This window comes from Populus trichocarpa, chromosome 13 (genome assembly GCF_000002775.5).
Source record: "Populus trichocarpa isolate Nisqually-1 chromosome 13, P.trichocarpa_v4.1, whole genome shotgun sequence".
Classification (NCBI taxonomy): domain Eukaryota; kingdom Viridiplantae; phylum Streptophyta; class Magnoliopsida; order Malpighiales; family Salicaceae; genus Populus; species Populus trichocarpa.
The window spans coordinates 1,102,835-1,119,907 of NC_037297.2; the positions used below are offsets into that span (position 1 = coordinate 1,102,835).

Genomic DNA, 17,073 nt, shown 5'->3' on the forward strand with positions numbered 1-17,073 from the left:
TTTTTACACGATGACTTGTTTGTTGTTTACCTAAAATATAAATCGTGTTCTGAAATCAATGGGTACGTTTTAGGTTTTATGGTTATTTTTTAAAATATTTTTTATTTAAAAATATATTAAAATAATATTTTTTATTTTAAAAATTATTTTTTAATATAAACATAATTAAACAATTATAAAAAACAATTTAAAAACTCAAAAAACTCTAAACTCACAGTAACATATAATTACGGACAGAGTTAGGATAATTTTCTAGGATGTCAAAACTTAAATATTACTTGCTTTGATTTTAAAAATTAAATTTATTATTTTCAAGCCATGATGTTATTGGGTTTTTTTAAGGGCCCGAACCCGTTGGTCTCCTTGTTTTGCCACGAAACACGCAACAACGTGATCACGAGCAATGGCAAGAGAGCTTTGAACTCGAGCTTATAGAGTGTTCAGTAGATCCATGGATTAATTATGGTGCGTATAAGCTGGTTCGAATACCCTGAATTACCGGAAAAAAAAGCGCTTTGAACTTGGTAATTTACAGCTCACGACTTCAATTTTTCATAATTTGCATCACTTTTGAGGAAACCTTCGAGTTTTTCTTCTTCTTTTTTTCAAAAAATATATCTTTCTTTATTTACCATCCATTTCAATACTCGAAGAATAATCCTAGTTTACTTAAATAGCTTAAAAAAATAATAATTCAAGAGTGATATGATGAAGATTTTAGAAAGAGATTTCGGAGAGAATTCTCGTAAAAGCAGCATTACTCAATTTCCAAATCAAATATAAAAGAAAAAATCACCTAACTTATCTCTCTACCTCTTGTTTCTAAAAAATCAAACTCAAGAACTACATTGACATCATAATTGTTAAATCAAGCCATATGTGTTCATCTAAAAAACTGCATGTTGATTTTAAAAAAATTAAGATTTGATGTTTAATTGAGGTAAGTAGAGGTGATTATTTTTTGTTCGATTCGGTTTTTATAAAAAAAATAACAAAATTGATTTTTTTTTTAAATCGAAACCGGTTCAAATTGACCGGTTTCGGTTCGATTCCGTTTTTTAGGACAAAAACCGGTTCAAACTGTTTGACTCGGTTTTTTCGGTTTGGCTTAGTTTTTTTTTCGGTTTGGTTTTTTTGGTTTCAGGTTTATAAAATCGAAACCGAATCGGTTGGTTTTTTAAAATTTTAAACGGTTTAATCGATTTTTTTCACAGTTCGGCCTTTTCGATTATTTTTTTTTAGTTTTCTCGGTTTAATCGGTTTTTTGGTTTTTTTTACTCACTCCTGAAAGTAAGTATTAAACTAAGCAAGATAAAATATCGATCTAATAAACTCCTTTAGCCTAGTTATATTTTTAGAGATTTAATTCATATGGTTAAGCTAAAATAATATAAAATAAATATTGCTTTAATAAAAACAGTCAACACAAATTAATATAATAATCTAGTTTTATTTTTTTTGTACAACTTTGAATCATATCTAACAAATACATGATTGATATTGTATGTAAATTTTATTTTAAAAAATTCTCACCTAAAAAAATTAAAAAGAATTTTTATATATGTGTGTGTATATTAAAAAAAAAAGCATATTTAGGAAAATATCCTAAAATAATTATATAGAGGCGAAGGATGCACAGAACACACAGACGAAGTTTTCAAACAGACGGCAACGTTTAGCATTAAACAGCAAAGTCATCAGGGGCATTTCCGTCCATATATATTTACAACTAAACACTAGGGTTCTGCAGCCATATAAAAAACCGTAAAGAAAGCCTTCATCTCCTACTCAGCTTACCCTAGCAGTGGCAGCCTCTCCTCTTCCTGGTACTCCCTCTTTCTCTCTATCCTCCTTTTCTTTGATAATAACTGTGAAGTGCACAAGTTTCTTAAAGAAGGGTTGTTTGTAAAATCAGGTGATTTAGAGCTTAAACTGTATTTGGGGTAGCAAATCAAAACCAGACAAGATGCAGAACGAAGAGGGACAAAACATGGATCTTTACATCCCCAGGAAATGGTATCTTAACTTTCTCTGCCTGTCTATTTTTGGGTTGGTTTTTTTAAGGTAAGGAATCTTAGTTAAGGTTTCTTTTATTGTTATGTTGTTTTGCAGCTCCGCCACAAACAGGCTTATCACCTCTAAGGACCATGCGTCTGTTCAGATTAATATTGGTCATTTGGATGCCAGTGGTCATTACACTGGCCAGTTCACCACTTTTGCGCTATGTGGCTTCGTCCGTGCCCAGGTATTTTTCTTGCCTCGAATTAGAAATCTGCTGTGATTTTTTTGGTGTTCTTTGTTAAAACGTAGCTTATTTATTGTCTGTTATTGATGCTGCTGTTGATTTTTTTCGTTTTTTTTTAATATCCCTTGATAAAAGGTTCCAATCGAGGGAGATGGGTAGTGTTTGGATCCATGTAGATGGGGCTGTCGTGGCGTTAGAACATGGATTATTTGGGTTAAGATTCTAGTCTGGGAAAGAGTTAATGATCATGCTTAGAGTATCCTCTCTGGCCTTTTTTCTTTTGGATCTAATAGCTTTTTAGTTCCCTTGTTGGATAGTCTAGTGCCTCCATTTGGATTATCAAAATCTCCCAAGATGATTTGTTTTTATTTTTGTTCTTACAATTATATTTATCCACCCATCTTGATAATGGATGTCTGGTTTTTTGTCTTGTAAGTATTATTTGATTTTACTTTTCTTGGGATTTTATTGTTTTATTTTCTGTGTTTTGCCCATTGATGCACAATACAAACTGTGTTGAATGGTTGCAAATGGCCTGTTCATTGATAGCCTTCACTCCCCACCTCATCCACCTCCACCACCTACGCCACACACCTTTTATGCACACAAAAGTACACTTTGTGGTGGTGTGTGAAGGCTTTTGATGAACCCCATTAGCGAAAAATCATGTATGATTTTCAGAAGCTATGAGATCTGAGGGCTTTTTAACTTTTATTTCATTTTAAAAAACCAAAACTATTGTCTCTCTTCACTTCTTCACTAATAACTTGATCAGTTTTCTGCTGATAGTATTATGCAATGCTTTTGTTGGTCTCCCTTCTGGATAATTAGTTTTATCTTTTGATATATTTATCTCACAAAGGACTTCATATTTTAGCTTTTGCTAGTAAACACATTTTGGTTCTACTTTTCCTGATTGGGGTTCTGTTTTGTTTTTCTATGCTTTGCCCGATGATGCACAACATAAACTTTTTTGAATGGTTGCTAATGTGCTGTTCATCACTAGGCTTCACTCACCACCACTTCCACCTCCTCCGCCTCCACCACCACCTCCTTCTCCACATCTCCACCCTTTTGCACGCATTTATATATTGTGGTGTTGTATGAAGGCTTTTGGTGAATGCCATTAGTTTTAAATCATGTGATTCTCAGAAGCTATGAGATCTGAGGGCATTCTAACATTTATATATTCTTACAAACCAAACCATATTTGTGATTTGGAGTTCTTAATGCAGCAAAAAATTCATATGCAGACTTTTGAGTTACAGGGACTGAATATTTGATTGACTGGGGTCCCTTTTATTTTATATAGCCTTTTGAGTTTATGTTGTATAGCATCTTATCGTTAGCGAACTTTGCTTGTGTACTTGGTTCAAGAAGTCATGGCCCATTCTACAAATGGATCTGATTTAGATAACCCTATCTTTCATCATTCAAATAGGATAGTATAACCATCATCTCTTTCAAATGGAAGAGATCCTCATTGGAGAGAAAAGGCTTATTTTGTCATATGGAACTTGGTGAATATGTTGCTATGTTGGTTGCATCTATTCATTCATGTCTATGCGTTTAGCTCCTTATTCACAATGTACAGATTTTCCCTGAACTTTATTAACGTAAAAAGTATCAGGTTCCTTGATTATACCCTCACTTGTAGATATAACGTTGGGTTTATTACTCTCTTCATGCCTTGATACATTTTTACTCACATGTGAATATGCTGATATACTTCCAGGGTGATGCTGACAGTGCCGTGGACAGGCTTTGGCAAAAGAAGAAGACTGAACTCCGCCAGCAGTAACTGCATTAGAGTTTTGTTTTTGCCCTTTAAACATTGTTAGTGCAAGAAAGTGACCAACTGCTCTCATTTTCGTGAACATGTTCTTTTAGCTCTCTGCCCGAACAAGAATCTAGTACTTAGCTATTATATTTTGAAATTTCGTTATGTCCAAGATTTTAATAATTTTCCATTCAAGTTTTGAAAGTTTTAGAATCCTCAATTTGTAGTGAGTTCCATCACGTTGAAGACCCGTTTAGTATTGGGATCATTTGCAGTCGGAAGTGCCTCTAAACTTGCCTGCAATTTCTAAGTCTTTCTATTCGAAATGAGGCGGTAGTGTCAGAGGGGATTAACAACACATTACTAGATGGCCTCCAAGACTTTATAATGGTTTGCTAGAACTAGGAATTCATCGGGCCATATATTTTGTTCAAAAGACAAAACCTTATTAACTTTTTGTGGTTCCACAACCCCATGTGATCAAGTTTGAAAAGTGTGGTGCCAGCACAAGTCATAGAACAAACGTGAATTTCTTGTTTCATGCCCAGCAAGAATTTGGAGAGGCTTAAATTTGCCACAAGCTATGCCTGTCAAGAAACATTTAGGAATGTGGTTTTGCGTTGACGACTGGTGTTTTTGGTACGTCTTTTTTGGCTGTGTTTTCATCCGAGTTTTATAACTATGGTGTCTTCTTGTGAAATTACTCATGGTATTTGTAATTAGAATTCACAACACAACATTTTTCTAAATAAAAAATAATTTGCGGTAAGATTTTAAGCTCTACTCCTAGCTATACAAGACTAAGAGGTTTTTCTAACACGAGGCCTCTTAAAGATATAGCTAATATACCTACCATGCTATCAATTTAAACGTTCATATAAAAGTCAGTGTTTCTAGAAATTTTTTCCTGCCATGTTTTTAAACAGTTCGAAAGCAACATGGAGGTTTTTTAGATCATCCCATTTGCTAAAACCTCGAGGTTTCTAGAAGTCAGCAATATTTTTGCGTCCATGGTTGGGAGGAAGGGGAATTCCGACTGCTTGTATATAAATTATCTTCCGCCGATCATCGGCAACCTTTCCTCTTCCTCCAGCCTCTTGCTCAATTGATTTGCTATCCCTGATTCAATTTCTATACTGAATGAAAACCCAAGTTGTTCTGCAATCTCCCCTCGAATCCTACTGACATATGACATCTGAATTCTGGGATAAAGTTGCAATTACAACTTCTTTGAACAAATTATCTTTCCACCACCTCCCGTTCCATATACCCCCGAGGCATTCAAAACCAGCATTGTAGATCCCACATCTCTGTATCCTGGCAAAATGCACCTCCATTGCAGCCTGATAGGAAACCGTCGTGAAATCAACGGTCTCTTCCCGGATTTCAGCAATAAAAAGTGCGCCCTTCACTGCTTTCCTGCCAAAGTGATGTCGAATCTTTAAATCTGGACACTTTCCACAAAATTGTCTCCTTTGCCATAATTTCATCTTTCACCATTTCCCTTCCCACCTTATCGGCCGTTTCTTTCACTCTGTGCAGCCATTTCAAAAGATAAAAATAATATTTTTTTATCTTTAATATTAGTATATTTAATATAAAAAAATTCAAAAAAAATAAAAATTTGAAAAACAATGCTGAACTACAACAACAAACACAACTAAAAAACAATAAAGGAAACAGCCACTGACAGGCTCGACCGAAATAGCAAGAGTCTCTTTATTAAGATAATGGTAATTTGAAAGAAACAGAACAGGGATTCAACCATAACAGAGTCAGTCTCCACGCCAAGTGTTTTTAGTAATAAGAAAGAAACGGTCAACGAAAACGGGACATACGGAGATATTGATTTTTTTTTCAAAAATAATAATATTGTGGTGTATTCCTATTATTAATTTTTATAATAATAATTATTATTAATACTAATATTAATATTAACTTTGCCCAAAAGCTTTCCTCACTTCTTGGTTACTAGTCGTTTGGTCGCGTTCCGCCACAAACCATGTCAAAAACAAAATCTCAGCAATTAAAAAAATGTATCCCTTGACAGTGTATTTTATATAGCAGCAAGATTTTTTTTTTATTAATAAGGATGTTCGGGTCAGTTTGTACATACCTCAACTAATCTTACGGGTCCTAAAATTAACAAACATGTAAATCTCCAGTAGTCATCATATTAGCAACCACATAGCTCGAACCTGATATCACAGGAAAAACAAATCTCTTAATTTCAAACTCTTATTATTATATATATATATATATATATATATATATAAAATATGCATTGCGTCTATTTAATAAAATAAATGGAAGATTAAAGTTAAAGACCATGTGGAGAAGTCGAGAAAACCAAGAACTATGTCCCCTACCTTGGATTTTAAATTGAACCATGTCAGGGCTTTCATCAAGTGACCTATTTCCTATTTAAAATCTGGTTTGATATGAAGGAACAAAGATTTACAAGATGACGTTGTTTGATATAAAGTGTCGAACGATATTTTAGTGTTGAATTGAAAATAATTTTATAAAAAAAAAACTTATTTGTAATTAAATATAAAAATTAAAAAAATAATGATGAAATTTAACATAAGAAAACATACCCCGATTTGATATGGGAACGAAAAACTTAAATGTGCTCCCTGTAATTTTTAGTTTATTTATTGTTTGGTCCCTATTATTTTACCATTTCATATCTTGTCCAGAACTTTAATTTCTTTTTGTTTCGGCCCCTGGAAGTTATAAGTGAAGAGAGAGAAAGACATTGCGGGATATTGAGGAGAGAAAAAACGGTCAGATGTCATTATATATATAATATTTTGGCAAAAAAAAAGGTGATATTAATTTCAATAAATTTGTCTTTTTGAAAAATATTTATTTGTGATTATTACTCGATTTTATTGTCTTGTCGTGGCTTCATTGGTTTATAAAGAAACACGTGTCTCCTGGAATAAATAAATAAATAAAACTAATATTTGTTGGTTTTATTATGAGATCAATATATTTTGTTATACCAATATTAAATCCTTTTTCAAGTAGTTCATTTTAAATGAGTGATTCATGTTTATATTATTGTGTTTATGGAGAAAAAATTCACATTCTTTTCTTTAAATTTAAAACCAATTTAATAACATGAAAACATGTATTATAATTTTTAAAATGGGAGTTAACATGAAAACATTAAAACAATAACATATAATTTTTGAATCTCGAAACGTGAGTTTGCTATATAAAAAAAAAAAGCTTAAATTGAAGGGTGACTGGAAAAAAAAATTCAATATTCAAAACGTTCTTAAATAAATATATAGTTATTTTTTTAATTTAATTTAAAACACATAGAAGTAGATTAAACTAGATTTTATTTTATGATCTTTGTATATTTGATATTATGGTGTAAAATATTATTTAAAATTATTTTTTATTTAAAAATATATTAAAATATTTTTTATGTCAGTATAATAAAACTATTAAAAAACATTAAAAATCAAATTAATATTTTTTAAAATTAAAAATATGTTTAAAACACACTGAAATATAATTTCAACTGCAATTTCTAAGATGCCCAAGCAATGCATAACCGCATATCAAGGCAGGTGGCGAGTACCAATACAGCCTAATAATAAGTGCCAGTACTGTAAGAACAAGGTTTTAATTTTTATGGAACATATGATATAATTGAGAAATAAGAAGTCAAATATTATAGTCTTCTTTTTTCACTTTTAAAGAGACCAATGGGCAATGGATGGACTTCCCTAAATCTCAATGAAAATGACATCTGATAACTTTTCTGATATTCCTTCCTTTTTTTTTTTCAAATATTTCTTGTCTATCAAAGTTTTGAAAAACATTTAAAAGGAAAGATCCAAAAACTAAAAAAGTATAATACTTCATTATTTATATATACAAGCAAATTACTTTAAAATGCAATATTATTAGAAAATAATAAATTAAAAATATATTTATATAGAAGATATTATATTAGGATAGATTAATACACAATATAAAAATATATTAATTTGATATATTTTGATATGTAATACCTTAATTTAATTCAAACAGTATTGCTAGAAAACACAATCGATTGATCACCGAACATGCCATAATTGCAAATTTTAAATCATGAATTATAGGCAATATATATTATATAATACTTTAATCAGTGCATTTTAATCTTTGATTATGACATGGATGCATGAGAGTGTTTTTTTAATATACTTTAGACTATTATTGCGCTATTACATATCAATGGAAATTCATAAGATTTGATACCTATTTCCTCCAACTCCATACAAAATGCTGCTGTCTACAATATCTCTGCCACTAATGGTAAACATGAACCACTCCAACTGGGTTGATGACACGTGGACGAGGGCAGGTGTTCAGCAACCTGCACACCTTTCTGGACGATAACTAGAGCCAATACTGACCGTCAACCCACAATTTTTAAATCGGGCAAGTGGCTCAAAACATCTAGCTCAAGTGGGCCTGCTTCCTTGTTATTGGGACTTCCAATTGTTTTTTTTGCCTGGACTTTAGTGCAGCAATTCTGTCTCTGGTATATGCTTATCCAACATTCAACCATTTATCCCGTTTGTTTTTATTTTTTTGTTTTTAATTTTTTAATATTTTCTTATATCAAAAAATAATTTTTAAAAATAAAATAATAATTATTTTAATATATTTCTAAATAAAATACACTTTGAAAAATATAATAAATATAACAAATCAGGGGGCTGGTAATGCAATTGTAAATCCATGCTCCATTGAACATGGCTAGACATCATGCTTCATCGTAGCACCACCATCCATAATCATTGCTAATGTGGTATAATAAATAATTAAATAGTCCACAGACTAATGTTGATCATTATCAATCTAATAATTCTTTTTTCAAGTACTTTTTTTTTTGCAGTAAAACTTTTCTATTTTACCTAATTCTCTTTTATTTGTTCTATTGTTTGAGAAATTAAAAAAAAAAGTAACATGAAATTGACAGGAGGTTAAGTTACAAACAAATTAAAAAAATTAAATTAACATATATGTTTTTTAAATTAATCTGCTTGTGTTTGTTTCCAAATCAACTTTTTTTTCTGCATAAAAAGAAGGCAGATGGACTGGGCTGAAGGAATCGGGTTCCTGATAATTGGAAATTTCTTGGTAACTGATGACAGGAATACGCAGATGCCATGTTTGATTGACTGAATTCAAATGAAAGGTACTAATTGCCCAATGAATCTTTCCATCCCTACCAAATGAAAGGTACTATAAATCGATATGTTACATCAATTAAATCAACTTTTTCACAGTTTATTTTGAAACCTAACCTATACCATGTCCTGGATCGACGAATCATTGCTCGACTGCCCTAGCAAGTTTCCTCCTTTATTTATTTTGCAGTCAAGAATTAGATTTATAGGATGGCAATACTGGTTTAAATCTTAAATTTATCTCTAGGGTTTTGCAGCTCGTTTAATAGAATGGCATGTGCAAAGAAAAAGGCATCAGCAAAGCTGAGGGGACCCTGGAGACCCCAATTATACAGCTCTGTCTATCTTCCAAAACATTGGTTTTAGTTGCAGAGATGAGAGAAAACTCTCATAATCATGCAGCAGTGCTGTTTATCTACTGCCCATGATTATTGCCCTTTAAAAATCATTACTTTGTTAGAAAGGACACCTCCATAAAGAATAAGAATAAAACAGTAAGATTCTCCTTTGATATCGAGCTCCGATTGTCAAGTGACCGTCTAGCGGGAAATAGAAAAAAAAAATAAAAAAATGCCACGAGAGCTTTCTAGACATTGAAAAAGACTAGTAAAGGAAGTATCGGTGGATTTTGAGGTTTTTTTTCTTCAAAATTATGATTAATTTTTTTTTATTAATTTGGATGTCCGTATCAGCTTACGCGTAATTCGACTAATCCTATAGACCATGAAATTAACGACCATGTAAATCTCCAGTAGCCATCGTATTAGTAACTACAAGACTTGAACCTGAGATTACAAGAGAAGCAAACCTTCTAGTCCTAAACTTTTACCTCTGAACCACCTACTAGATGGTCAAATCTTATGTGTGTGTATTATTGGTATAATTGTGATGTATGATATTTTTAAAAAATATTTATCACATAAAAACATATTAAATATATTAAAATTATAAAAAAATATGTTTTATTAATAAAATATAATTTTAAAACATATCCAAAAACAAAAAGCTATCATACTAGTAGAGACACTCGAACTGTTCATAAAGTCGAGGTTTACACGTCGTTTTCAGGATTTAAGAATGAAAACGATACCCTCGAGAGAATTATAGTGCTAATCAGTAGGGCCTACCAGACGTTAATTCCTAATCTACTTGGTACCATGTAAGGCACCCATAATCCATTAGTTAGTTAATGAAATGAAATAATTAATTGGGAAATTTGTCATTAACAGAAAGGTTCAAATGGAGTTGGCGAAGTGTCACTATCGGAGAAGAAATGGTATATTGGTCCAAGACAGTCTAATTAAGTCAAAGTAGAAGTTAATTAAGAAGCATTATGTGATTTCCTTCTTTTATAAGCACCTTCCTGGCCCGGTTCAGAGAGAGGGGCAGAGAGGTACAAAAGAAAAGAAGTGGCATGTACACGACTACAAATTTACATTTTCTTTTATACATATATAAACCTTTTTTTTTTTTTTTTGTTAAATGTCGAGGGGAAATCTAGTATTTGATAAATATAAAATATAATACAAAAAAATAACTAACACAACACATGCCATAATGGGTGAAAGCGTTCGTGTTTTTTTAACTGCGTGTACGGCATAATTCGGTAGCTACCTGCCACGACGTCTCTTTTTATGTGAGGTGATGCCTCTTTTAAGAAGTTTTTTTTTTACATTTATTTTTTTTATAATTTCATCACTTATTCAACATGGTCTATTTTAAAAAAATAAGCTTTATGATTTTTTTCAGTTTCATTTCAATTAGGCTATCTTGATCTCATGATCTTGGTAACAGGTTTACCCGGTTAACCCATGTATTTTTTTGGGGTCGTTTTCTTTTTACATATATATTTTTTTCAATTTCGTCTTTCAAAATTAAGCTCATTTAAAAATTAAGTTTCATTATTTTTTATGTTTTACTTTCTATTTGGTTATTCCGTTCATATAATCCGATTCACAAGGTTTGACGACCTTACCTAGATTTGGAGGTGTTTTATTTTTGGGTATTTTTTGTTGATTGTATTTTAAGTCTTTTATATTTGAATTGTTGGGGATTGATCATCGTTATTTTTTTCAAATTGTTATTTATAAAGTTAGCCCGATCTCATGACTTGGATTGCAAATTTACACGATAACTCAGGTTAACTCAAGACATATTATTTGTTGTTTTTTATTTTTTATTTTAATTTCATCATTTAGCAATAGGTTAACTTGGGATTCAACTTTATTATTATTTTTTTGATAGGTGTTCTTTTCCTTCCTATTATTTTTTTAAAAAATTTCAATTCATTTATTATTGTTGTTTTTTCTATAGAATAATTAAATTAACATAATGTTTTCTTCTTGTTTAAAATATGCTACCAACACCCAATCATTGTTTTTTTTTTTTTATGTTATAAAAAAACTAGCCCCGCTCACAACAAAGCCGGGGGGGTGATATATTTCTGTGAGCCTTGTTTGAGCTTATAAAACTACTACAGTTTCAAAGACAACTGGTTATCTTGGGAAGGAAGATGGATTGGACTGAAGGAATCAGGTTCCTAATTCATGGAAATTGCTTCGTAAATGATGTCAGGAATATGCAGATGCCGTGTTTGATTGACTGAATGCGCTTCTCTCAATGAATCATTTCCTTTCATATCACTGCTCCATAAAGATCTTATCCTCTTTTTTTTCCTGTCAAATATTATTTTGTTCGCTTCTCTCGCCGGTCCAAGATATGGATCGGGCAAGAACTATATTGTTTTATTGTGTTTTTTTTTAACTATATTGTTTTATGATATTTTTACAAATTCAAACGATATTATTTTAATATTTTCAAATAAAAAAATCAATTCAAGTTTTAATTGAGTTGATTAAATTATGGGTCTATTTATTAAATCAGCTAAATCAACTCATTTGATTTATTTAAAACTTAAACTAGACCAGGTCTTGAATCAGCATATTACTACTTCGACTTAATAACTATGATACGATGGATCCAAGTTTCCTCTCTTTGTTTTTCAGACAAGAATAATATTTGCACGATGTAAATGCAGGTTTAAATCTTAAATCTCTCCCTAGGGTTGACCATCCTCACTACCTTATTTAATTCTCTACTGAAAACTGAACCGAATTTCGAAGTTTTGTATAGAATGGCATGTGCACGGAAAAATGCATCACAAGACTCAGGGGAGCCTAGAGATCCCGATTATGCAGTCGATCTCTGTCTATCTTCCAAAACTTTGGTGTTAGTTGCAAAAATGGAAGAAAACTTTTATATAATCACGTAGCACTATTTATTTTCTGCTCATGATTGGCCTAAAAAAAAACTTCAATTTGCTAAGGAAACGCGGTTCAACCCGCGTTCCCAAAAAATTAAATTTTTTTTTTTTGCTAAAATTTAATATGGTTTGTACGTTTTGGATCGTTTTGATGTGTTGATGTCAAAAATAATTTTTAAAAAATGAAAAAACACCATTGGCATGCATTTTGGCACGAAAAGTTATTTGAAAAGCACCCGCAACCACACTGCCAAACACGCTCTAAATAAACACCTCAACCAAGAACAAGAATAAAGCAATGAGATTCTCCTTAGATATCAAGCTTCGGAGTGCCAAATGACCATCTAGTGATAATATTTTTAAATTGTTTTTTAATTTAAAAAACATCAAATTAATATGTTTTTATGTGCTTTTTTATGATTAAAATATGTCAGCATCAAAAACAAAAAAAACAATTATAAAAAAATATTATTAAAATGTATTTTTAAAATCACTTTAATCCACTAAATTAGTGCATGAAATGAAATAATTAGTTGGAATTTGTCATTAACAGAATGATACAAATGGAGGTGGCAAAGAGTCACTGCTAGAAAACAAAAGGGTATATTGGTCCAAAAGAGTCGAATTAATTAAGTCAAAGTAGAAATTAATAAAGAAGCATTGTGATTCTGACCACAACATGAAAACGACACGTGATTTCCTTCCCTTACAAGTTCCTTGCTCTCCAAGCCCAGAGAGAAGGGCAGAAAAGAAAAGAAGGGGCATTTACAAGGAAGGGTACACCTTTACCTTTTCTTTTATATATATAAAAAAAAGGAAATAAACTTGCTTTTACTTGGAAAGCAGTCTTGCATTAGCCCTCGCCATCATGGAAATGAAAACACATAAAGAAGTAAAAGAAAAAAAGAGAGACAGACAAACACAAACTTCAAAGGTTATTTTCATGAAAGAAAGAGAAACTTTCCGAATGTCCGAGATTGATTAGGATTTCGGTAGTAATTAATTTTTAAAATATAAATTTAAAAATATATTAAATTTTTATTTTATTTTTGAGATTAGCATGTTAAAATTAGATGGAAACACAGAAAAGGTTAAATTTAAAATAAATAAATTTATTTTATTTTTTAAAAAACACTTTTAAAATAAAATATAAAAAAATTCTGCTCCCAGTACCCTGTTTCAAGGGCGCCCACACATATACCCAAGTGATAGGTTTTAATTTAACAGTTACCTATAAGTTATAGGATTAGATTTTTGCTAGGAGGATCAAGACCCGAACCCTAGCTAGCTTATTCCTTCTTTTAACAGTAAGTTAATATAAGAGAGTGATTGGTAGTGTGATAACGGTTGCTTTTTAAATAATTTTTTGTGCTAAAATGCACATTAATGATTTTTTTTTTTTTTAAAAAAATATTTTTGATATCAGCATATCAAAACGATCCAAAACATACAAACCATATTAAATTTTAGCAAATAAAAATAAAATTTTTAAATTTTTTGGGAACGCGGTTTGCACCGCGTTCCCAAACGCATTCATAATCTGGAAAATCCAAAACAGTATTGTTCGAAGATTATTTAACAAAAATATTGTGATTTTGAAAAGAATAATTTAAAAATCAAACTAGGCGTTATTAGGTCGTGATTTGACATACCAAATTAATTATATTAATTTTTATTTTATTTAATTTTAAACTTCATTATAAAATTAAAGATTGAATTGATGAATAACTGAGTTTATTTTTGAGCTGATGGTTTGATAACATTCCTTCAAGGGGCACTGTTACATTGCAAATTAGTGCCATATCCAAGAATTTTTTTTGTGTATGTGTTAAAAGAAAGAAGTGCTTTTTTTTGTTCATAGAATGTAATTAATTATTTACAGTTCTCAACCTATGAGGTTATTTGAGATTCTGACACTGATGATAGTTTAAAGTGCTTTTTGTTTAAAAATATATATTTTTATTTTTTAAAAATTATTTTTAACATCAAAACAATATAAAAACAAAAAAAATATTTTAAATAAAAAATTCAAAATTCTTGGGAACCTTTGTCCCTAATTCACAAACAAAAATCACTTTACACACAAGGAGTGTTGGAAAGGTTACACGGGTCCTACGTACAACTAAGCAGACGCACCATAAGAAAAATCACAACCCATTATGGAAACTTAGTGGGCAGGGCGAAAAAAAAACTGCATTAACAAAAAAATTTATAAAACCAGATGCTTAATTAGCAAGTGTCAATTTAGGTTAATCCATGCACTAAAAAGTTCCTCTCAAGATCTTCAGCCTCCAATTCTTTGCCACATGCTTGGGTGCTTATAGTGCTTTTGAAAGCTAATTAAACACTAATTGCCCATAAGTCACTGTAATCACATTCTAATAAGCCAAAATGGCTAATCTACTTTCTACATTAGAGAAATAAAAAAGATACGAGGGCCTGCAATAACATCAAGGCTGCTATATATATAAATGATAAAAAAAAAAAAAAAACTTAGAAACAGTAAAAAGTACAAAATAAAGCTAAAAACAGCAACACCCGTCACCAAAGAGAAAAACGCCAAACCCTAATCCCCCTCTTATTATCCCCTAATTTTAAAGCTACAAGAACTTTACCTTTCATATATCTACATACATTACAAAAATAACCCTTTCCCCCCGTAGACTTATACAAGTAGTATAAGGCTTCGATACTTCAATGTGCTAATTGCCACTTCTTGTCAAGCCATTATCACATGATTGAGCACGCGTTAGGGTTTTCGTCGCTAAGAAACTCAAACGAATCAGACGTCTGTGATGAGTAGTACGGATGGAAATCGGGTGGCGGAGGTTCAAATGAATCAGACGTCTGTGATGAGTAGTACGGATGGAAATCAGGTGGCGGAGGTACACTAATTGTACCCGGATGGGTGCCGGGATGCATATACGCATAGGAATACTGTGGGGCATGGTATGAGGCACCATAACTTGTACTAGGGTATGCAACATTGCTACTCACAGCATACACTGGGGGTGCATAGTAAGTTGCTGGGTAGTCATACACATGATCGTGACGTGGAGGGATGTGATTTGCTGGGGGTGGGATCTGGACTTGAACATGCCCTTGACCTGGTGATCCAGTACCTGCTGGTGCGTGACCAGAATGTTCACCCTCATCACCATTGTTATTATTGCTGTTATTCTCTTTATGTGCCTTCTTCTTCTTCTTTTTAGCACCACTGCTACCATCTACACTGCCCCCACCACCAATTTTCTCAGCTACAACCTCACTTTCACCACCAACTTTCTTGTCAGCCACCGGTGACCGGACACCGGACGGTGAGGTGGCAGGTTGCTTAGCATTAACCTCATTAACCTTTACTTCCTTGACTTGAACAGCACCACCTTCACTTGCGTTGCCAATAACCACATGACCGCCACCTTCACTATTTTTACTAGGGCCGCCATTTTCACTGTTTTTAGGAGAAGGGTCTTGCATTTTTACTACTTCGGCCTTGACTTTAACTTCTTTCTTATTTTCTCCATCACCACCTTCTTCATTGCTGTCTCTTTCTTTCTCTTTCTCTTTTTCCTTGTCTTTGTTTTTTGCTTTGCCTTTCTTCATTGCTGCTTTCTGATTATTATCAGCTTTTTCAGGCCACAGCTCTGCATGTTTCCCGGTCTTTTTTATCAGTCTCTTGATTAAAGTATCTGCATCAACATCCCCTACTACTGTGGCCTTCTGTAGTCTTAGATCAACATCTGTGGTGAACACACCTGCAAATATAATGGACAAAATTAGAAACTTTAATGAAGCAAATAGATAACTAGAAGTATTAACAATAAATTATGAAATTAAAGGTTTAATATTAGATGGGAATTAAAAGAAATGGCAAAGAAACGAGTGAAAATGAATAAAAACCAAGATGGGGAAAATTGAGAGACAAAGTAAGAAACTTTTGTAGCTAAATATTGGAAAGAAATTAATAACTTTACCGAGAGTTTGAAATTGAAAGAAAATGAAAAAGACCCAGATAAGAAATATGAGGGAATCTTAAAAACATTGCAAGAATGTAACAGAAAATAACAGAAATAATCAAGAATTTAATGCTATGTTTTAGTGGGTTCACGCTAATTTACATACCATCTATGCTATCCAGGATCTTCTTGACTTTCCTCTTGCACCCTTCACAATGAACCGAGACTTTCAACACCCACGTCTGAAAAACAAAGAAAATGAGGCTAAGAACATGGAAAGATGGCATTTTTATCCTAGAAAGACGAGTTTTTTTTGGCTTAATCTAGTTACCTTGTACTTGAGAGATGGTTCTGTGTTTCCTTCTACTACCACTTCTTTAGCCTCTGTTTTGGCCTCTTGTTTAGCTTCTGTTTTGGCGTCTGTCTTTGGTTCTGTTGCCATTAGGATAATTTTGAGTGTATGTTCTGTATAGAGGGAGAGAGAGAGCGAGGGAAGGAATTTGAGGATGGGTGGAAACTCTTAAGAACAATGAAAGTTGCAGGAACTTCAAGGGTGAGGAAAAGGAAAAGAAAGAAAAAATGTAGGCCCAAAAAGTTGGTGCTTGATGAGATGGAAAAAATAGGGA

The 17,073-nt window shown here is 32.1% G+C and overlaps 2 protein-coding genes across 2 annotated transcripts; one reads left to right on the forward strand and one right to left on the reverse strand.

The window, feature by feature from the left end:
* Positions 1–1,669: 1,669 nt before the first annotated feature.
* LOC7481738 (40S ribosomal protein S21-2) lies at positions 1,670–4,190 on the forward strand. Its single transcript, XM_002318955.4, has 4 exons — positions 1,670–1,826; positions 1,916–2,016; positions 2,113–2,245; positions 3,981–4,190. The coding sequence occupies exons 2-4, from the start codon at positions 1,967–1,969 to the stop codon at positions 4,044–4,046; spliced, it is 249 nt and encodes an 82-aa protein (XP_002318991.1). The 5' UTR covers positions 1,670–1,826; positions 1,916–1,966; the 3' UTR covers positions 4,047–4,190.
* A 10,741-nt stretch (positions 4,191–14,931) lies between these two features.
* LOC7491030 (heavy metal-associated isoprenylated plant protein 36) lies at positions 14,932–17,073 on the reverse strand. Its single transcript, XM_002319487.4, has 3 exons — positions 16,779–17,073; positions 16,614–16,689; positions 14,932–16,246 (listed from the first exon to the last, which is right to left on the reverse strand). Exons 1-3 carry the CDS (start codon positions 16,887–16,889, stop codon positions 15,222–15,224), a joined length of 1,212 nt encoding a protein of 403 aa, XP_002319523.4. The 5' UTR covers positions 16,890–17,073; the 3' UTR covers positions 14,932–15,221.

Coding starts and splice junctions, on each gene's coding strand:
- LOC7481738 (XM_002318955.4), top strand. CDS start 1,967: ATGCAGAACGAAGAGGGACAAAACATGGATCTTTACATCCCCAGGAAA. Junction 2,017..2,112: donor CTTTACATCCCCAGGAAATG/GTATCTTAACTT, acceptor GTTGTTTTGCAG/CTCCGCCACAAACAGGCTTA. Junction 2,246..3,980: donor GTGGCTTCGTCCGTGCCCAG/GTATTTTTCTTG, acceptor ATATACTTCCAG/GGTGATGCTGACAGTGCCGT.
- LOC7491030 (XM_002319487.4), bottom strand. CDS start 16,889: ATGGCAACAGAACCAAAGACAGACGCCAAAACAGAAGCTAAACAAGAG. Junction 16,690..16,778: donor AACCATCTCTCAAGTACAAG/GTAACTAGATTA, acceptor TTTGTTTTTCAG/ACGTGGGTGTTGAAAGTCTC. Junction 16,247..16,613: donor GATCCTGGATAGCATAGATG/GTATGTAAATTA, acceptor TTATATTTGCAG/GTGTGTTCACCACAGATGTT.